The following is a 21168-nucleotide window of genomic DNA, read 5'->3' as shown; positions in this document are numbered from 1 at the left end:
ACTACTACCCTAGGGCTGTCTCCTGTGGCTGCAGGGCAGCTCTGGGCCTGGGGACCTCATAGATCCCTCTCCCAAGTCACATGTTCCTGAAGCCCAGGACCAGCATCTCACTCCTCCCTTATTTTTTCCCCACCTAAGAAGTAGAAGGTGGAACTGGTCTATACTTTGTATTTCTTATACTCCATGTCCAGGCCCATATTCAATTTGTCCTTACTATACACATAGCTCTATGTCCATTATGTGCTTAGTCCAGCATTTGAGACCTCCCCACAGTGTGGCCAGCCCTGTGCTGACTGTGTCCCTACCACACCCTATCATATAATTGCCACTTGGCTGGCCCTGTGGCCTAGCCCTGTGCCCTGTGCTCTGCCCCCTTTATGGGCAAGGTGAAGTTGACACAATGTGACAAGAGCTAGAACATTCTGGCTTGAGGATTCTGAGCAGAGTCTCTACCATTACCCTTGCCACCCCCATCTTCACCCCAGTGGGATACTAGTCCTGGGCTTCAGGGACATGTGGCTCTGGGGAGGGGGCTCTGTGAAGCACTAGCAGAGGAGAACCATCTGGAGCATCAGAGACTGCCAAGGAGCTATTGTCCCTGGAGCAGGAGCTGGGGAATATATAAGAGGGGAGTTTGGGCTTAAGCCTGGACCCCTTACCCTCTTCTGTCTCCCAGCACTAAGTGGTGAAGGGGCTTTGCCAACCTCCCCAAAAGACCCAGAGCCAGAGGCTTCCTTAGAGTCTCCCTGCCTACCTTTCTCTTCTGGTTTTACACTTGCCCCCTCTGAGGTACTGCCTTCATTCTGGAGTTGGCTTGGGCAGAGTGGTCACTCACTGGTAAGGGGAGAGGAGGCTGGCCTATAGTTGGCCAACTTCACTGAGATCTCTGGGTTTCTCTGCCTTCCAAGGTCCCTAGGGCAGACCTCCCATTCCTCAAGGGGTGGGGCCACTGACTTCCCACACTGTCACCTCCCAGGTCACTGGGGGCTGTGATGTGTAGGGTTGCCATGACAATGAAGTGGGGGCAGGGCTCCTAGGACATGGAGCAGGACTATGGAAGCCACCAAGAAGGTGGGGGGCCCTGATCCATCGGGCCCCCAAGGCCACCCCTCGGCCTGCAACCAGCAGCTGAGGGGTGGCCTCAGAGGGTCCCAGGGACCATGGATAAACTCAGGATCCCTATACTTCAAGCAGGGGTTGTCATTTTCCTCTGAGGCCACCACTGATGCAGCTTGTGGCCCAGCCTCCCAGGCCCACATCCCCGAGCCCACTCACCAGCAACTCCAGGACCCTGCTCAGGTTAGCTCCAGGTGCCGCTATATGCAGACCTCTCAGGATGCTCTGAGACTCTCCTCTACTGGCTCATATTCAAGTCCCATTGTAGCAGCCCAACAGCATCTTGTCATGGACGACGGGACCCTGAACCTACCAGCGTGCACACGCGTTAACAACAACAGTGACATTACCCGGTGCGCATCCTACCGTTCCCGGCTTCAGATGCAGGTTGGGAAGGAGGGCAAGGCTCCAGCTAAAGTCCTGATAGGCTGGGGCAAAGGCCCTTGCAACACAGATCAGATGGCCCCCTTGGGCACCAGGAAGAGTCGATGGCTACCCTACTTTCTCTCAGCAAAGGATGGTACAGCTGAAGGCCAAGCTTCTCTTCTGGCTCCAGCACTGGCTCCAGCACAGTCTCCAGCACAGGCTCCAGCACAGTCTCCAGCACAGGCTCCAGCACAGGCTCCAGCACAGGCTCCAGCACAAGCTCCAGCACAGGCTCCAGCACAGGCTCCAGCCCAAGATCAGGGCCCAGGAAAGGGCTCGTGTTTGGTTCAGGCTCCTGCCCCAGTTAAAACTACTTCTTTGCCGTCACTGACTCCTTCAACTCCAGCTCAGGCTACAAATCCAGCTCTGGATGCGACCCCAAAGCCTGCAGCAGCTGAACCTTATACCTATACCCTTGATCACTTGACTGACACCATTCCAGTCACCAAAGACCTATCTCAAGACCTCCTCCTCAGGAGATGTGGCAACCAATGGTCAATCCTCTTGGAATCTTCTAAAACTGCCCCATCCTGCCAGGAAAAAGTCCAACCTAAAGAGGAGCTTCCTACTGCAGCACCTGCTTCAGAAGTGTTCCCAGACCATGCCCAGGAGCACAAGATTACTGGAAGGCAGGTGCCACCTGAGCAACCTGAAAACCCAGTGGAGAAGCCCATAGTCTATCCCTCCAAGCCAGGCAGCCCAAATCCATGTTCAGAGCCTCCATCTACTCCCAAGTTCCAGAAGAGAAACCAGGATGTAAGCAGCTCTCAACCTGACAAGCAGCCTCCCAATGTCTGCAACAACTACTCCAGTGTGCCACAGTCTTCATACCAAGTAACCTGCCACAAGCAGTCCACACCCCAGCTTCCCAAGGAAGCCATGCAAATTCCTACAACCAGTACCCCAGCCTGTAAGCTCCAGGAAGCTGTGGAAGACCAAGTGCTGGTGTTTGATATGGCCACGGGCAACACCAGGGTAGGGCTGCTGTGCCATGACCCTATGGGCTCACGAGCAGTGTTGGTGGGCCTTGTGCCCAGCCACCCATCTCTCTATTCTCCTGAAAATACCCGGTCATTGGTCAGGCCCAACGTGTCCCCTGCCAGCAATCACTCCAGCTTCTGGTCCACCACACCCATGCTGTCCAGCCCTGTACCCTCCAGCCTCTCATCTGCCAGCTACCGAGAGGTGGCCCTGGTTCCCAAGGAGGCCAGGCACAACCTGGAGTCACGGGACTCCCCTGAAACACCCATGAGGGTTGGGATATTCACTGGGCCTGTTCCACTGGAGACACCCCTCCAATTTGGTGAGAGGATTCGGCCCCATGTACCTGATCCTGGCTGGTCTAAACCTGATGCTGAAAAAAATGAACCTAGTCATACCATCTGGATGCTAGAGTCCTCCAGGATGACAGACACCTCTGTGATCCAGCCCAAGAAACTGCAGTGGATGAACTCAGAGCCTGCTTCATCTGTCAATATGCAGGTGATGCCCAAATCTCTATTCCAAGAGGAGGTAGGCAGACGTAATGAGAAAGAAGTCATTACTGCTCACCCTGATCCTCAGACCAAAGATGCTGGGCAGGTCCCCCTCACTGGTCAGAGTTTCCTCAGTGGGCAGAACCTCCTTGCTAGGCAGCTACCCATAGCTGAACAGGGTTCTCCACCTGGTCAGCCTCCCTGTACTAAGCAACTCCCTGAAACTGGTCAGCTTCCTTTCACTGGGCAGACCCCTCTTACCAATCAGCTTTCTCTCCCTGGGCAAGTACCCTTCACCAGGATGCCCCCCCCTACCACCACCAAAGATCCCACCCTGCCAAGAGGGCCCCTCACCTCTGGAGAGCCTTGCCAGGTTTCCACCCAGGAAAATGAACCCTTGGATCTGCCTGCCCGTGTAGAGGTACTTCGAGTGCCCTTGGCTCCAGAAGAGACCTGTAGCTATAGGAATAGAGAGATGGTTGGTATTGGTAGTGCTCAAAGCCCTAGTATGCATCAGCTCTCATCCTGGCAACCTGGTAGCTCCCCCAGGGCCCAGGAAGAACATCTTTCTCTGATTGCATTTAGCACACCTGGCACTGGCTGCAAAGTCTTGCCCATGGCCATGGTGGACACTGAATCTCAGAGTGGGAACCATTTCAAGCTGACAGCTGAGGACATTACACATTCATCAGTGGTCACGCATCTTGGCCTGCTCCGTGGGGCCTGTTATGAGCTGGTGTCTACCATGGATGCTCTGTCAGGACGGTCACCAGTTCTCTGTCGTCACTCTTCAAGCCCCTACCAGAACATGGCAGCTGTAGTGATTGATACAGGCACAGGATTCACCAAATGTGGTTTGGCTGGTGAGGACCATGTCCTCAATGTGGTACCCTCACAAGTTCAGCTGCTGCAACATCCAGCCCAGGGCCAGCCCCGGTATGCAGTGCCGGAAAACCAGGAAGGCTCCTATCCTGTACTGAATCGGGGTGTGGTGTCTGATTGGGATGCACTAGAGGTGCTGTGGCAGCACCTGTTCTATTGCAGGCTGGGGGTACAGCCTGAGGAGTTGGCTGTGCTTGTGGCTGACTCCCCCATCTCACCACGTACTAACCGAGAAAAGGTGGCAGAAATACTCTTTGAACGTTTCCATGTGCCAGCCATGCAGACAGTGCATCAGGCCCTGCTGGCACTCTATGCTTATGGGCGTACCACTGGGTTGGTGCTGGGCAGTGGCCATGGCACCTCCTACGTGGCACCCATCCTCACTGGGGATCTGGCGCCACTTGACACCTACCGGCTGGATGTGGCTGGTGCTGACCTTACTGACTACTTGGCTCAGCTGCTGCTGGCAGGTGGCCGTTCACCACTTAAGGCAGGGTTCGTCAACCAAATTAAAGAGTCCTGCTGCTATGTGGCTATGGACATGGCGGCTGAGATGGCCCGCACCCAGACCCAAGCCCAAGTGGACTTTGTACTCCCAGATAAGCAGATTGTCACACTGGGCTCTGAGCGCTTCTGTTGCCCCGAGGCTCTCTTCCAGCCCAACCTGCTAGGTGTCAACCAGCCAGGACTTCCACAGCTGGCCCTGCTAAGCATCAGCCGACTAGAGGCCAAGCAGCAGAAGCAACTGCTGGCCAATGTGGTGCTGGATGGTGGCAGCACCCTGGTGAGTGGCTTCCCTGAGCGCTTAAGACAGGAGCTAGGCCCTGGTGCCACTGTGCTGGGCTCTCCCCACCGTGCAGTTGCTGCCTGGCTTGGGGGTTCCATCATGGCATGCCGGGACTCCTTCCAGAGCTTGTGGCTCAGCCGCCGTGAGTACGAGGAGGAAGGCCCATGGGCTATCTACAAGTATCAGCTGTGAACATAAAGTTCTGGTTCTGCTTGCTTTAAGCAATGTTGCATGTTTCAGGCATAGTGTGGTGTGGGGGGAAAAGGAGTTCAGGCACAGAATCAGGAATGGAGGCCTGAATTCTGATACTCCATGGGCTCTGGCAACCTGCCCTTTCTGGATCTGAGGCCCCTTGGATAGCATTGGCTATGATCTGGCCTGACCTTTACTGTACCCCAAGGGCAACCACAGAGAGTGGCTGCTGTGGGTTTTGCCCTGTTGCTCTGACGACAAGTGTAATTATCCTTGATTGCCAGCTAGTTGCCATGGCAATTTCAAACATAATGTAATAACCCACACAGCCTGGTGTGAGTCATGACGTGGGGGATGGGGGTCAGCCCCCTCCCCTACTCTAGAAGGAAAGACTGCTAGCCCTCCCACATCTTGGACCCTCTTCTGGGTGCTAAAGACAGCATGGACAATAACTGGGCAGTTCTAAAGATGGCTGAGGATATGGCATTGACCCTAAAGGGAGGGACCTTGTCAGGGTCAGTCTGGGCTTCTCAGAGGAGCTGGCCTGGTAACACAGGTACCTCCTAGAGTCTGAACCTTGGCTGGAGTTCTATGCTGTGTTTGTCCAGTCAGAGAACGAGGGCCTGGGAGTACTGGCCTTTCAAACACAGGGTAGGAAGTAGAGAGGGCCAATAAGTCCTGGATCCTAGATGCGAGGCACAACCTGAGATGGGGAGAGTAGCACTGATCTGCACTGTAGGCTCTGTAGATTCTGAGGATCATGTCTTCTCCTGCCCCTCTGATTTGCTAGCTTTGGTAAAAGCTAGAACTATAAATTTTGGACTCCCTTCTTTTCCCTAGCCTCCCACTTCAGGAAACTCCTTCCTGTACGCTGCCCAGAGTACAGTTCTCAAGAGGGTTCTCACAGAGGCAATGCAGTGCCAACTACCTCTGCTCTTGCCTCAAACTCTGTCCTATGCTGAAAGGCTTCTCATCATCCCTGTTAGTGGGTAGATAGAAGCCATGTCTGTTGATACTGTCTAGCTCTGAAGAGGAAAATAGGAAAAAAGATTGGGTTTGACCCAGTGCATGACCCAGAGCTGAATGAATGACATTCAGTGGTGTTAGTATCCCCTGTCCAGAGGGGCTCCATGTTGAAACCAAACATTCAAGTTGGTCATACTTTTCCTGGCTGGATGCTGAGGGACAAGCCATGTCTTCAGGTTGCCTTCCACAAATGACAAAGACTTATCTACCCTCACATATACTTGAAAGTAAGGGGCTGCCCTAGTGCGGAGCTTGGAAACAATGATCTATGGATGTCACAGACCTGGCTCACCCCCCAGGAATGGTCCAGCCCCTTCCTATATCCTGCTTCCATAGCTTGATTCAGCCTCCACAATCCTGAGACTTGTGTCAGGCAGAAAGAAGGATCCACATCTCTAGGGACTAACTACAGCATTAATATACACGTGCCAGCAAGCACGCCTGAGTGCACACAGAACACAGACACACGTGACCCTGGGCACCACTGCACACACTGTGCTGTTGCCATCTCTCTGAGCATAAAAGAACACAACATATACACGTGTGCGCACACACCCTGCCACGTGCTCTCACCCACACGCATACAGAGTGTGCACAGGACCAAGAAGAAGTGGAGTACTGCCAGCATCAGGCAAAGCTCTAGAGAGCCACCCCTTCCCCTGCCTATAAACCCCCATTTCAGCTTCTTGTTGGTCCCATGCCTGGATAGTTATGATCCTTGGGAAAGACAGAAAATGTGTATGACACATGGGGTCAGCAATTCATGACTTGGCTACCACATACAACTCAGAGTCCCATCATTTTAAGGATAGTGGGCAGATGGCAAGAAGGACTCAGTGCCAAGCCCTTCATTCATTCATTCTGCAAACATTAGCTAAGCATACTGAGATGATAGTCTTCGTCTTGTACATGCCTGGCTTGCGAGGAGATTCCTACCCAGCAGTGTTATGTGTGTCATCACAGTGACCACCCAGAACTTAGGGAGCACAGAGGGGCCTGCAGAAGGTGAATCAAAGCTAAGGAAAGAAGTTAAGGATCCTCAATACCCCATCTGGAGGAAGACATAGAGTGGCCTTGGTTGAGGTAGTCATTTCCCAGGCTAGTTTTCTAGTTCTATTCTCAATTTCTTCATTTAGTCTTTCCTGTCATCAGCTATGGGTAGCCATGCAGAAGAACCTCACTCAACATGCCTAAGAATTTGGGGATAATCCCATTCTTCCCCCACCCCTGAAGTCAGGGCCAGATGGCTTACTGGATATTGAAAGGCTTAAGTCTGCCTTTTAGATACTGGAACGGTCCTTAGTGCTTGTGAGGGGAATGGGGGCACATATTGGTTCCATGTATAAAGGATGAAGATGAGATCAAGGACTTCTTTCAAATCTTCTTCCTAGCAGTTCTGAGCTTTCTCCTTCCAAGTCCAGGCTTGGTGGAGTACATTGGTGCCACAGTTCTCCTGTGACCCCATGCCCCAGCTCATGGGGTGGGGTTGCTCATGAAGCGTTCGGGGGTGATTACAGTGGAAAGAAAACAGAGCACACACCATGTCATAGGTGACTTTTATCGGTTGGAAAATTCAACACCATACAAGAGGGAGCAGACTGGGCCAGCAACCCTGGCTGTTTCATCTGGGAAAGGCTTCTGCGTTGCAGGAGTTGGGGTTAGGATGGTCTGGGGCCCTTGCTGCGTTATCTTCTGATCACTTGCACATACACACCCCCCTGAGAATTTACTGCTCCTAGGTAGGAGGACGCTCTAGCAATTGCCCAGTTGGTTCTCCTACGTGGGTTCCGCCCTTTGGATTGGGTTTGGGGAACTGGGTGGAGCCCTCGTCCCCCAGAGATTACCGTCAAGTACTAAAAGCTAAGAGACTTCCGTGCAGCTCCAGGGTTTAGGCTTTTCCCCAGTTCCCCACTCCCTACCACCTACATTGGGCCCAGGATGGCCCCTCTGGCCTCTGTTGCTGGGTCGATCTGGAAGTCCGGGGTCTTAAGGGAATCGTTGAGAGCATGGTTGGGGCTCACCAGCTTCAACACCAATCCGCTAGTGCCCTCCCGCGAGTGAGATCCCAAGGTGGGGGCAGGCCCAGCTAGGAGGCCCCGCCTCCAGCCCGCCCCCGGCCCGGGGTGCGAATCCACTGCCGGCTAGCGGCTGGCGATGCTGGAGGTTCGCGAGCTGAAGCGGCTGCAGCTGGCGCCGCGTCTGCCCCGCGTGCCCCAAGCGGATTCTACCCGCCACTCTCGGAGCCCTCGGCGCCCTGCTGAGTCCGCGATCGTTTCCTCTCTGTGACCAACCAGAACTGCAGGTGCGGGAGCAGGGAGGGTTGGGCCCCAGGTTGGGGGGCGTCTCCTGGACGCTTGTTGGGGGGCCTTGGGGGATTGTTTTCCTGGTTAGAGGTTCCTAGCGCAGAGTGCGGGGGAGGGGGGTGGCGCGAGGGCTCGGGGTCCCAGCGGGAACACAGCTCGCGGGCTCTGCAGATGGGGGGGTTGGCGCGCGGGGTCGTTGAAGTACCCGATTACCTCGGACGGCTGGGGTGGCGGGTGGGGGTCCCGGGGGAAGCCTTTGCGGTTACGAATTGTGAAAACCTTAACCCTCGAAGATCGTGGTGCCCCATGAGGGTAGGGGCTAAGGGCTGAGCCATCCCTCCCCGCTCCCAGAGACGCCTCCAGCCCCTCCCAACTGCCCCCAGGCCCCCACCCTCGGGCTTAGCAGTCACTAATTTCCATGACAACGGAGAGTTCTTTATGGGCGACAGCCGGAGGGGGCTGGGCGGGGCTGCTGCGAGGTTGGGGGAGGAGGCTGCAAGCTCCTGGGGACCAGCAGCCCCCCAGCAAAGTTCCAGCTTCCAAGTCTTCTCCGGAGGGCCAACAATGTGTGTGTGTGGGGTGGTCCAAAGCAAGGACCCACGTGCGCGGTGGGGGTGCCGGGCGCACATGTTCCAGCTGGGAGGTGCGGGGCTTGGTGCTCACACGTGTGCCTCCCGCATGTGTGTTGCTGTGCCAGCGGGGGCGAGCCAGCAGCGCTGGGGAAGGGGGTCAGGGTGGCACCATGGTGGGGAGCAGGGCCCCTGACTGTGGGTAACTGGGAACGGTTTGAGTTGAGCTTCTGCTTTCCCCAACTTGAACTGTCTGGCTGAGACCCTGGAGACTCTTGAGCCCCAAACCCCCCTATCCCGTCCTCCCCCACCCCCCACCAATTGCTTTTATCTGCAGACCCCAGACAGAGCCTGCTCCACCAGGTTCCTTCCTAGGAAACAGGGTCCTCTGTCCCTCACCAAAACCTCAGAGTCTGCACTAGTCTAACCTGTTCTGTGCCTCCCTCAAATCCCAGGCTTTGAGTCCCCCAGAATCTTTAGGGACCTGGTGCTTTACCCTCCTCCCCTTAAGTGGAAGCCAGTTCCAGTGGCTTTTTTTTTTTTTTTTAATATGTATTTTTTAGTTTTCGGCGGACACAACATCTTTGTTTGTATGTGGTGCTGAGGATCGAACCCAGGCCGCACGCATGCCAGGCGAGTGCGCTACCACTTGAGCCACATCCCCAGCCCCTCCAGTGGCTTTTGAGCCTCAATTTTCTCACTGGGAAATTAGTGTCTCCATTCTTCTCAGAGTTGGGCTAGTCCCCAAGGTGGGGCAGGGGTCTCCCTTTCTTGTAGATCATTTGGTGTGGACCCTCATGTGCCCTAGGCTGGCTTTACATATCTGCTGCTGACCTTCCTCTCTAATCCCATGCTCTTGTCTCCACTCTCAGGCAGTTGGACAATCTTCTGCCCTGGAAAAAGGCCACAGAGCCTATGAATCTCTGTTTAGGGAAACTGAGGCATGAGGCACAGAGGCGTTGTGCAGTTGTTATCCTGATTCTGGGTTGCTTACACTGCTGTTTCTGGTCCTCCTGACTAGATCCATCAAAGGGTTGGCGACAGATGAAGCTGAGCTGCAAGAGGGGCTCTAGGGACCCAAGTCCTATAGAAGATAGCAGATGGGGGTTGGAGAGATGGCTGGGAGTATCTAGCTGAAAAGGAGGAATTGTAAAGGGAAACATCCAGGTCTTCAAGCTTCTTTTCCATTCCCTTATTCTGTGTTTTCAACATATTGGATCTCCTTTACCTGAGCTGCCGGAAGGATAAGGAGAGTCTGGGGATAAGTAGAATCTGGGGAACTGTCCTGGCTGGAGAACTGCAACAGCTGGCCTCTTCCCCACCAAAATGCCCCAAGAATCTGGCTGCTTTGTCTGAGGGATACTGGAGAGTTCAGTCTTGAAGGTACAGATATCAGGGATAGCTAGGACACAGGGGTTCAGAGCACAGGGCCATGGAAACCTTAGGGTACTGCTGGGTATCTCAAGTCCTTTCCCTACCTCCCCTTTTCTCCTCGTGTGTCAATGTCCCTCTTACTGTCACCTTCTTGCTTCTCTTCCATCACAGGTTCTGCTTTTGTCTGTGTCTTTGACCCTCTACACCTTCTCTTTTCTAGTCTCTCAGTTCCCCCACTTCCCTTTCTTCAATAAGGACCAGGGTCACAGAACCCATGGGGAAGGAGCTAGGTCAAAGCAGGAGAGAATTCTTTTTTTTTTTTTTTTTAAAAGAGAGAGAGAGAATTTTTAATATTTTATTTTTTAGTTCTCGGCGGACACAACATCTTTGTTGGTATGTGGTGCTAAGGATCGAACCCAGGCCGCACGCATGCCAGGCGAGCGCGCTACCGCTTGAGCCACATCCCCAGCCCAGGAGAGAATTCTTAAAGAAGGGACCTGGCTAATATCTTTCCCTTCCCCCTCTCCTTGTTTTAAAACTTCCATCACCATAGCAACCCTTTACTCTAGTGCCTTCCTCTGCATTTCCCCTCCTCCAACCAAAAGGAAGTAGGGCCGTCAGTGGATTCTCTTTCAGGGGTTCAAAGAATGGAGGCCCCCAGGTCCTAGGGTAGGGGTGGTAGTGCAGTTGGCTCTTGATTCTACCTGCATATTGAGGACTGGATTTTCTGTAGGTAACACTGGATTGCATGCCCACGTGCAAGTTGGTGTTGGGGGGTGGGAGGGGGTGGGAGAGGACCCCCCTGTTCCATATTCCCTCATTAGGTGGGGAGAGTAGTACCAGGAACTATTGACTGTGGCACAATTATAGCCAGCCAGTGTAGCCCCATACACAGGTTCCTGAAGCAGTTGCACAGTGGACTCTGCCTTCTGATACCAGACCTGTGAGGAGGTCTCTACCTGGGCCTGTGGCTGAGTCTAGCTGTGAGCTAGACAGGGCTTGGGCCTGGACAAGTCCATTGCCGCAGGAAACCCAGCCCTATTCCCTGAGAGGGGAGGGGAAGGGGTGCCTGCAGTCTGATGTTCACAGCTGCCACTAAATATGGAGGTGTTGCCTACAGTTTTTGGGAGGCAGCTGGAGGCCTCCTGAACCCTTCCTGGCCTTCATATTTACTGCAAGCTCCCACATGGTAAGGGCCAGAGCAGCAAGCAGGAAACGCCTAGTTATGGCTATGAAAGGTGGGTCCTAAATCAAGCTGATCCCATGGAGAAGGGGAAAGGACCTTGATATGGGGCCTCTTGTCCTCTGTTTCACTTGGGCATCCCCTGAATAAGACTGACTAAAGATCAGTAAAGCCCCCATGGGACCTGTTATTTCTAGGGCACCAAGGAAAAGAGGCTCCCTCAGGGTTCCCTGAGACTCAATTCCCTGAGTCCAGTGGTCAAGTCTAGGGAAGCAGGCAGTAACTGGGAAGTGATGGGCCCTCAGGTTCCCTAAGAGCCAGCTGGAGGGCAGTGGCAACACTAGGCTCTGCACTCCCCTCAAGTGCCCTTTGACAGCCCCAGGTGCACACTGTTTTGTTTCTCCTGCAGAGAGGGGAAGGAGCTATATCTCCAAGGAAATGGCTGCTGTGGGGCCTCCTTAGGCTAATGTGGATCTGACTTGAGGAAGAGGCAGGTCCTGTGTTGCTGGAAGCAGAGCTCTCTATTGTTGGGTCTAGGCAATGGAGCTAATAATTGCAAACTCCTTGGTTGCTCCTCTAGCTTTGGGGCCAGGGTCCATCTTTTTGCAGACAGATGCAAGGGGCTTGGTGCACCCAATCTGCAGCCTCCCATGGAGTAGCAATGTTACTGGCCACCAAGCCCAAGGACCCTTCCTGGATTCTGGCTGGCTGGATTTGGCGGTCTACCCATAGAAGAAATATGCAAAAAAAAAAAAAAAAAAAAAAAAGAAAAAGAAAAAAAAGGAAATATGAGCTTTTTGAACAGTTTGATCAAACCTGGGAGAAGTACCTAGATTGTTTCTTCCCATCCTACAGAAGTAGTTATAATTTATGGGAAAAAATGCAGGTGATGAACCTATGCAAATTTTGTTAGCCTGTGTTAGACCTGAGTGGGCAGTCTCCACCTCCCATATTTTTTGGTGCCTGTCAGTGTGTGTGTGTGTGTGTGTGTGTGTGTGTGTGTGTGTGTGTGTGGTGGGGGGGTGGGGAATCTCACCAGGAGGAAGTTCCTCTTAATTCAGAGGGGGCCCCCAAATTCAATCTGTTTCAGCAGTGGGTAGCAGATGGTGTAGTGGGTGGGGATGGAAGGGATGAAAGTGCTAATTGGAAATATGGCCCCCCTTTCTCCTCTCTTCACCCTGAAGCCTGGTCAGGGGCACAGTGAGTTCAATTAGATTGATGAGGTGGATAATAATTGGTTGATATCAGGGCAGCCATAGTAGGGGAGAGTACAGATCTGTTCCTGTCCTAGCATTGAGTCTGCAGGACATGGCTCCAGGCTGATGTTACTGTAAGCTTTCCATGGTGGAGACAGACCCCAAGACCAGTTCTGGGCCTCCGTGGGCATGAGTTCATATGCATAACCAAAAGCTGGGACCAGGATCAGGCATACACAAAACCTCGCACCCACACCATGCTGGCAGAGATGGGAGTTGTTGGAATGGGGTGGGGCAAAGATTGGAGAAGGTATCTCAGAGAAGGGCCATTTTGCATCTGACTGTGGAACATCAGAATTGTTTTAAATAATTTGTTGCAGAGACAACCTTAATGTCAGAAATCACAATGAGACAATAAATTCAGCTCTGGTCTAGCACCTTGTTCGTGTTAAGACTGCTCCATAGGGAAGCTAAGGTGGGCAGGACCCTTGCCAATGCTCACTTTTCCTGCCATTGAGTAGGTAGAGTCAAGCTGGCAAGTTACCTGTTGTTGGACATTTAGGTAGTTGCTTTTTCTTTTCTTTTCTTTTTTTTTTTAAATGTTATAAATAACTCTGCAGTGACAAATAAGATTCTGATGGGAGACTCTGGGGGAAGGGCATTTGTGTCAGAGCAAATTGTGTAAGCAAAGCAATGGAGCTGGGACACAGGTCCCTCATTGCCCTCCTGGGGGACTTCCAGGCTGAGCTATCACCCTTCTGCCTAGTGCAGGGCCCTCAGATTCCAGGCTGGGAGGGCAATTGCTGCCTATTAGAGTGGATGAGGTCTGATGGAGTTCCCCTTCCCAAGATGTTACATAGTGTGGAGATGGGTGACTAGCATGGTAGGTAGTTGGGCCTCTGCTCTCAGCTGCAGAAATGGGATTCCAGCCACGTGCTCTTCTTCCTCAATAGATGCAGGAGCAGGGCTGTGGCCATGGTGGCAACAATCTTCAAAGCCTCACTTGTTTGCCTCTGCGATGCCTCACTAGATGGCTTAAACTCTGCCTTGAATCATGCTGACAAAATGTGTTTATATTCCCTGATCCCAAGTAACCCAGATGAATTAGAATTTGTTCCCTTATACCTAGGGCACATTTAAGGGAAGACCTCCAGAGGTTTGGCCTCTGGGAATTGGGGCTAGTTTCTGCCTGGGAAGAAGTGAGTAGCAGTCAGGGCCTGTTTGCGTCTAGGCTTTGTCCCCTGCTGGCAGAGTCCCTCGTGCTAAGCTTTGTCCTCTAGGAATGGCGTTCTCCATTCACCACTGCCCTAGGGTTGTGAGTGCCTTCAACAGGGAAGCATCTGATTACTCAAGGGCCCAGTCAGGCCCTGCACACAGCAGGTGCTGTTGGTGTGAAGGGAGCACATACATACACAGCAGAGGCAGAGCAATTCCAGGGCATCCTCAGAGTGGAACCTGCTATAGGCCCAGGCTCACACTGACCAGGTATCATAGAGCAGACTCTGGAGTCAGGTCTGTAAAGGTCCTCTACTCTGAACAAGGACGGAGAGTATCTTTTCCTTTGGATGCTGGAACCAGCCACACAACATAACAGATGAAGACTGGGCCACAGCTGACAGAGTTGCAGACCTGGGGGCACCATACCCCAGATTCAAAGAGTGCCTGGAGCCTACTTAGACAGTTATATCTGGTCTGGGGCCTCACTTCTGTACCTGATGCTGGGTCCCTATGGGCCCAACAATGTAGTATAGTGCTAGGCAGGCTTGTCTTGCTTTTGCTCACCATTACCCCTGAATATCTTCTGACCAATCCTTCCTCTTGGGCTCAGGGAATATAAACCTAGTCAAATTCTGCCTTTCCACCAAGATGGAGCTTTTCCCTCAGAAGAATATCCTAAGCACCATGCCTAAATGCAATACTTACTAAAGCAATCAAAGTCATCATAGTAAAAATTCTAACAGAAACAAAAGTCTTATTTTTGAGGGTTCTGTTCCTTCAGTATCCAATTCTGTCCCAAAGAGAACTCTTATTTCCTTTGGTGTCCTTCCAAAGTTCTTTTTTGGTATCCTTCACAATTTGCGGCTGTGTGGGGGGTAGGGTTGTAAAAGTAAACCAGTATGAACTTTAAAATATTTCCCAAATAGCAGTACCCTTTACCCACCATTCTGACCCTTTTTTATTGAACAACTGAGAATAAAGTGAAGCACACCTTATTCTTTTTTTTTTTTTTTAAACATTTATTTTTTAGGTATAGATGGACACAACACAATGCCTTTATTTTTGTGTGGTGCTGAGGATCGAATCAGGGTCCCACCCATGCTAGGCAAGTGCTCTACCACTAAGCCACAACCCCAGCCCTCACACCTTATTCTTAATAGGTACCAAGTATTCTTCAATGTGGATGGCCTCCAGGCTTTTTTTTTTTTTTTTGGCCTCCAGTTTTATTAATGCCCTTTTATTGTGAAGTATAATAAAAATCTAGGAATGTGCTCCAAGCTTGTACATTTTTATAAATTGTTATAAGGCACAAACCTGTGTAACTACTATTAAGGTTCAGAAACAAGCCCTCTACCTGGGTGTGGTGGTACATACTTGTAATCCAGGATAGGAGGCTGAGGCATGATGATTGCAAATTTGAGGCAGTCTGGGCAACTTAGCAAGATCCTATCTCAAAACAAAAAATGACTGGGTTGGGGCTGGAGTTTAGCTTTTTGGTAGAGTACTTGCCTCACACATGTGAGGCAGTGGATTTGATTCTCAGCACCACATGTAAATAAATAAAGAAAGGTCCATCAACAACTAAAGAAATATTTTTAAAAATTTTTAAAAAGTAAGATCTGGAGAAGTAGCTCAGTGATAGCATGCCCCTGGGTTCAATCCTAGTACCACATGCATGAAAGAAGCCCTTCAGAAGCCCCCACATGTCCTGAATCAGTCACCATCTCTCCTTTCTCTTAGAAGGAACCATTATATGACTCAAAGGTGCTTATTCTCTAGCTTTTCATTATAGTGCATTTGTATCCCTGAATGGTATGAATTGTTTTTGAGTTCTGTGGCAATAGAATCATACTCTATATATTCTGTACCCTTTCTCACTGAGCACTATAAGATTAATTGGTTCTATATAGCTGTAGCTCCTTCATTTTCATTGCAGTATAATGTGGCTCTATAATAATATGTCCTGTAGTGGTGGATAGTTGAGCTGTTTCCAGTTTTTGGCAATTATGAATATGGCTGCTATGAGCATTCTAGTACAAGTGTTCTGAAGCACTGTGTTTGTATAGGGCAGATGTTTACCAGTGTATCAGGAATGTCTGTTCAACCAAACTGTTTCTTAAAGGGAAGAGTTGCCAATACTTGCTATCTCCAGATCTTCAGGGATGAATATCTGGTAAATGGGTGGTTATAGCCCCTTAATCAGTAAAATGGCTAAAATTTATTTTTATTTATTATTTCTTGTGGCATGGGGATTAAACCTGGGAGCACTCCATCACTGAGCTACATCCACTGCCCTTTTTATTTTTATTTATTTTTAATTTTTTTTTAGAGAGAGAGAGAGAGAGAGAGGAGATTTTAATATTTATTTCTTAGTTTTTGGTGGACACAGCATCTTTATTCTATTTGTATGTGGTGCTGAGGATCGAACCCAGCGCCCCATGCATGCCAGGCAAGCATGTTAGCGCTTGAGCCACATCCCCAGCCCCCTTTTTATGTTTTTAATTAATTAATTAATTGTTTTCAGTACTAGGAATCAAACCCAAGGCCTTGCACATGCCAGGCAAGCACTCTATCATTAAGCTACATCCCCAGTTCTTATTTTTTATTCTGAGACAGGATCTAAGTTGCCCAGGTTGCCTTTGAACTTGTAATTTTCCTGCCTCAACCTCCCAAGTAGCTAGAATTATAGGCGGGTGCCACTCTACTTGGCTAAAATAGCTAAAATTTAAAGAAGTTGTTTGATAAGTCTTCTTAAGTGTATATAATATAGAACTATTCCCTGATATATCAGCATAACACATTTGTAGTTCTGGCAGCCAAACTGAGTGATTGGATATATGGCCAGAAAAGAGAGTGGTCTCAGCCTGCTTACCTTGAGCCCTTTCTGGTGCTCTGGCTTGGCCTGAGCCAGGCTAGGGTCTCTCAAAGGCAGATCTGATGTGGGAGAAGTAGAGTGGTGTAGCTGAGCTAGATCCCCATCCTGCCCACAGCTTAGAGCCTGGCAATGCCGTTTGGGTGTGTGACTCTGGGTGACAAGAAGAACTATAACCAGCCATCGGAGGTGACTGACAGATATGATTTGGGACAGGTCATCAAGACGTGAGTGCTGGGCCTGCTGGGCAAAGATGGGTGGGTGGGCAAGCAGAGGGGGCGTGGAATGTACCCTACACTAAGGCCCAGGACTGAGTGGATGACCTGCCTGCTACAGTGAGGAGTTCTGTGAAATCTTTCGGGCCAAGGACAAGACTACAGGCAAGCTGCACACTTGCAAGAAGTTTCAGAAGCGGGATGGCCGCAAGGTGCGGAAGGCAGCCAAGAATGAGATCGGCATCCTCAAGATGTGAGTTGAGGTCTGGTCTGGGGGCAGGGAAGGATAGGAGGCTGTAGGGAAGGGCTTAGAGGGCAGGTAGACTCAGGCAATACCATCCTCTGGCTAGTCAGTGTCCTGTGGCTGCCACAGTGACCAGGGATTCTCCTAAGGGTTCACCTAGTTCTAACTACTGACTTCTCCCCGCCTCTAGGGTGAAGCATCCCAACATCCTGCAGCTGGTAGATGTATTTGTGACCCGAAAAGAATACTTCATCTTCCTGGAGCTGTGAGTGTGGGTCTGGGATCCCAAGATTCCCTAGTCCCTGGGGTCTTTATTTGTCCTGCCCTCAGCAACTAAGGAAAGACCCCTTTCTGGACCCTTGGGGTTCTAAGTCCCTGTGCCTTGCCCAGTCAGCTGCCTGGTGAAGGGAAGCCTCCCAAACACTCCTGCCCCATCCCCAATCCTGCCCACGCCGGGCTCAGGGGCTGGTGTCCCTCAGGGCCACGGGGAGGGAGGTGTTTGACTGGATCCTGGACCAGGGCTACTACTCAGAACGAGACACGAGCAATGTGGTGCGGCAGGTCCTGGAGGCTGTGGCCTACTTGCACTCACTCAAGATTGTGCACAGGAACCTCAAGGTGAGTCAAGGATCGGAATCACTGGGTCAATTTGAAGCCAAGCTGGGGTTGGAGTACAATGGGAAGTATCTTGGGGCATTGGTCCAGACTTTGAGGCCCTCATGGTATCCTCTTCTGCCTACCCAAATGACATGTGGCTTGAGCAGCTGGAGAACCTGGTTTACTACAACCGGCTGAAGAACTCGAAGATTGTCATCAGCGACTTCCACCTGGCTAAGCTAGAGAATGGCCTCATCAAGGAGCCCTGTGGGACCCCTGAGTATCTAGGCAAGCAGGGATGGGACAGGGGCAGGTTGGGGGAGGTCAGCCTTGAGGGAATCACTTTGGGTAGGGGGATGTCCCTATCTCAGGTAGTAGTTGTGGATGGCCTGATACTGACTAGCATTTGGACATTGTTTGTAGCCCCGGAGGTGGTAGGCCGGCAACGGTATGGACGCCCTGTGGACTGCTGGGCCATTGGTGTCATCATGTATATCCTGTGAGTGGATGGGTAGACATGCAGGCTTGCAGCTGGGTGGGGAGAAGCCCTATGTCTGGCTTATCTTGGGTGACTCTGCTTCCATGTAGGCTTTCAGGTAACCCACCCTTCTATGAGGAGGTAGAAGAAGATGACTATGAGAACCATGATAAGAATCTGTTCCGGAAGATCCTGGCTGGCGACTATGAGTTTGACTCTCCATACTGGGATGATATTTCTCAAGCAGGTGAGGAGATGCTCAGTATGTGGGTAGAGTGTAGGGCAGTGGGAAGGGAGGCGCTGCTCTCAGCTTCTCTGCTGGATTCTGCTCCTGCCCCCCAGCCCATTCATCACCTCTAGACAATGAGATGGGGTGCCCATGCGTAGCTCCTTCCTGACTTTGTCCCCAGCCAAAGACTTGGTCACAAGGCTGATGGAGGTGGAGCAAGACCAGCGGATCACTGCAGAAGAGGCTATCTCCCATGAATGGTGAGCAAGACCCAGGAGAGAACTGAAGGAGGAGAGGCCAGGCTTCTCTTGACTTCTATTCCCCTCATACCTAAATGTCCCCATCCCTGAGGCCTTGACCCAAGTTCCTGCCAGCCTACAGGCTTTGCTTGGTAGTCTTGGATCCTGTAGTGGGAGGACTGGACAGAATCTTCCCAAAGACCCATATCTCTCAAATCCAGATGTACTTGTACCCTTCCCAGGATTTCTGGCAATGCTGCTTCTGATAAGAACATCAAGGATGGTGTTTGTGCCCAGATTGAAAAGAACTTTGCCAGGGCCAAGTGGAAGGTAAGTTTTGATTGTTCTCTTTCTTGGCCCAGTCCTAAGTGTTCTTTCTGATACCCAGTTTCTTGCCCATACCATACCTCTGCAAAACCATAGACAAGCTTTCTTTAGGTTCTCATGAATGGCTGTCATGACCTTAAGTGGAGTACTGAGCAGTTGGATCCCTGGTCTAAGGTGGTCAGAAGTAGCTGGGGTACCAAGGAAGGGGCTGGGTTTAGCAATTGCCAGGGATTGGATCCAGCTAGCCTCACCTTGAGTTTCTCCTCCACTGTCCTCCTTTCAGAAAGCTGTCCGAGTGACCACCCTCATGAAACGGCTCCGGGCACCAGAGCAATCTGGCACAGCTGCAGTGCAGTCTGGCTCAGCCACAGACACTGCCACCCCTGGGGCTGCAGGTGGGGCTGCAGCTGCAAGTGGATCTGCCACAGAAGGTGATGCTGCATGTGCTACCAAGAGTGAAAATGTGGCCTCTGCAGACCGTAGTGCCACCCCAGCCACAGATGGCAGCACCACTCCAGCCACTGATGGGAGCGTCACCCCAGCCACTGATGGGAGCATCACCCCAGCCACTGATGGCAGTGTTACCCCAGCCACCGACAGAAGCGCTACTCCAGCCACGGATGGGAGAGCCACTCCAGCCACAGAAGAGAGCATGGTGCCCACTACCCAAAGCAGTGTCACACCAGCTGCCAAGGCAGCTGCCACCCCTGAGCCGGCTATGGCCCAGCCGGACTGCACAACCCTAGAGGGTGCCACAGGCCAGGCTGTACCCTCTAGTAAAGAAGGGGCTACTGGCTATGCCCAGGAGTCTGGAAGAGAGGAGACCAGCTGAGTGGGCAGTCTGGTGGGGGATGGGGGGCGGGCAGGAGGGTGGGAGAGTGAATGAGGGGCTTTTCACTGTACATAGAGTCACTGGCATGATGCCCTTGCTCCCCCAAGCTCCCCATCCTAGTGGGGCATTCCTGGGGGCCACGGGAGAGCAGTCTTGTCTCCTGTGTGTATGTGCGAGTGGTGGGCAGGCCAGAGGCAGGGCCAGCCCCAACCCCTGCATGGATACCTTGTGGCTTTTCTGTCTGTTGCTACCTTCACGAATTTTTGTTCCTTGTGGGATGCTGCTCTAGGGATCTCAGGGGGTCCCTGCTCTCTTTCTCCTTCCCTTCCTGCCTCATCATTCACCCAGGCAGGCCCTGCATACTTTCCCAGGCCCTAAATTGAGTGGCCTTGCCCTGAGAGCTGGTCCTCCAGCGAGGCCCTGTCAGTGGTGTTAGGCTCCTACATATGAAGGTGTATACCTGTGGTATGTAGGCTGCTTTAGGAGTAGACGCTGGCTAGTACAGAGTATCCAAAAATCTAGGGCAGTTTGCTTTAAATCAAGATTGGTCATGTGTTGGCTGGGGGCACCAAATGCTAGCTGTGGGGTCCTTAGAAATATGAGCGATGATAAGAGAATGAGTAGGAGGGTAGAAGCTTCCATCTTTGTCCCTGGGAAGGCCCTCCTGAGACGCTTGTTATTTCTTGCCCTCTTGAGTCCTGCAGTGGGTTTCCCTGTACCCTGAACCTCTTGGGCCTCTACGGGAAAGGAGAAGCAATTAGGATGTGGCAATGAGACCTGATAGAACATAGTACAGGACTAGCACCCAGTGCCCCAGCCTAGCTGGATCCTTACCATGGGCTAAACAGGGAGGGCTATGTCCCCATTCTCTTTCTGTATGCTAACCCTGCACAGGCTCAGCCCATAAGTCTTCTCTATCCCAGGGGGGCTGCTGATTGGTGATAATCCTTAGTATGATCTGGGGGTTTGCCCTTCAGAACGGTGGATTTTCTGCTCTCAGTTTAACAAGAACATGGAGAAGATCCTTCTCTGTTTTTACTGTTGCTTCTATCAGAGGCCTAGGGGCCTCTGAGCCATGTTAAGTTGCTTTTGCTGGGATGAAGAAGTATAAGACTCCCTAGTACCCTGAGGGAGGTTCCTGACAGGTGCCCTTTGTCAGACACTACCACAGCCTGGACAGGCAACCATATTGGTCCTCGCCCTTGCTTGGCATTCCATGGTGGTCCTGCCGTTCTCCTTGCATGCCTGTGGGTCTGCTCTGGTACGTGAAGGTTGGTGGGCTAATTGTGTGCCTGCTGAACCTGGCAAATAAACGTCACCCTGCAAAGCCTCTGGCCACCCTCTTGCCTTTGCTTCCTCTGTCCTACCAAGGAAGAGTCCCTGGAAGG

General features: G+C 51.8%; 2 protein-coding genes across 3 annotated transcripts; both read left to right on the top strand.

The window, feature by feature from the left end:
- The first annotated feature begins 1053 nt into the window (after positions 1–1053).
- LOC101971713 (uncharacterized) lies at positions 1054–4878 on the top strand. Its single transcript, XM_078043201.1, has 2 exons — positions 1054–1671; positions 1786–4878. The coding sequence occupies exons 1-2, from the start codon at positions 1054–1056 to the stop codon at positions 4876–4878; spliced, it is 3711 nt and encodes a 1236-aa protein (XP_077899327.1).
- On the top strand, positions 4661–21110 carry Camkv (CaM kinase like vesicle associated). 2 transcript variants are annotated; one of them, XM_078043202.1, is made up of 11 exons: positions 4661–4683; positions 16738–16846; positions 16956–17087; positions 17269–17343; positions 17558–17696; positions 17843–17963; positions 18099–18174; positions 18264–18400; positions 18564–18642; positions 18864–18951; positions 19232–21110. In XM_078043202.1, exons 2-11 carry the CDS (start codon positions 16752–16754, stop codon positions 19778–19780), a joined length of 1491 nt encoding a protein of 496 aa, XP_077899328.1. In that variant the 5' UTR covers positions 4661–4683; positions 16738–16751; the 3' UTR covers positions 19781–21110. The 2 variants fall into 2 exon arrangements, with proteins under 2 accessions (XP_077899328.1, XP_021583161.1); XM_021727486.3 differs by lacking the exon at positions 4661–4683 and adding an exon at positions 7775–8206.
- Positions 21111–21168: the final 58 nt, after the last annotated feature.

This window comes from Ictidomys tridecemlineatus, chromosome 3, assembly GCF_052094955.1.
Source record: "Ictidomys tridecemlineatus isolate mIctTri1 chromosome 3, mIctTri1.hap1, whole genome shotgun sequence".
In the NCBI taxonomy this organism is placed as follows: domain Eukaryota; kingdom Metazoa; phylum Chordata; class Mammalia; order Rodentia; family Sciuridae; genus Ictidomys; species Ictidomys tridecemlineatus.
This window is presented reverse-complemented; position numbering and strand designations above follow the sequence as displayed.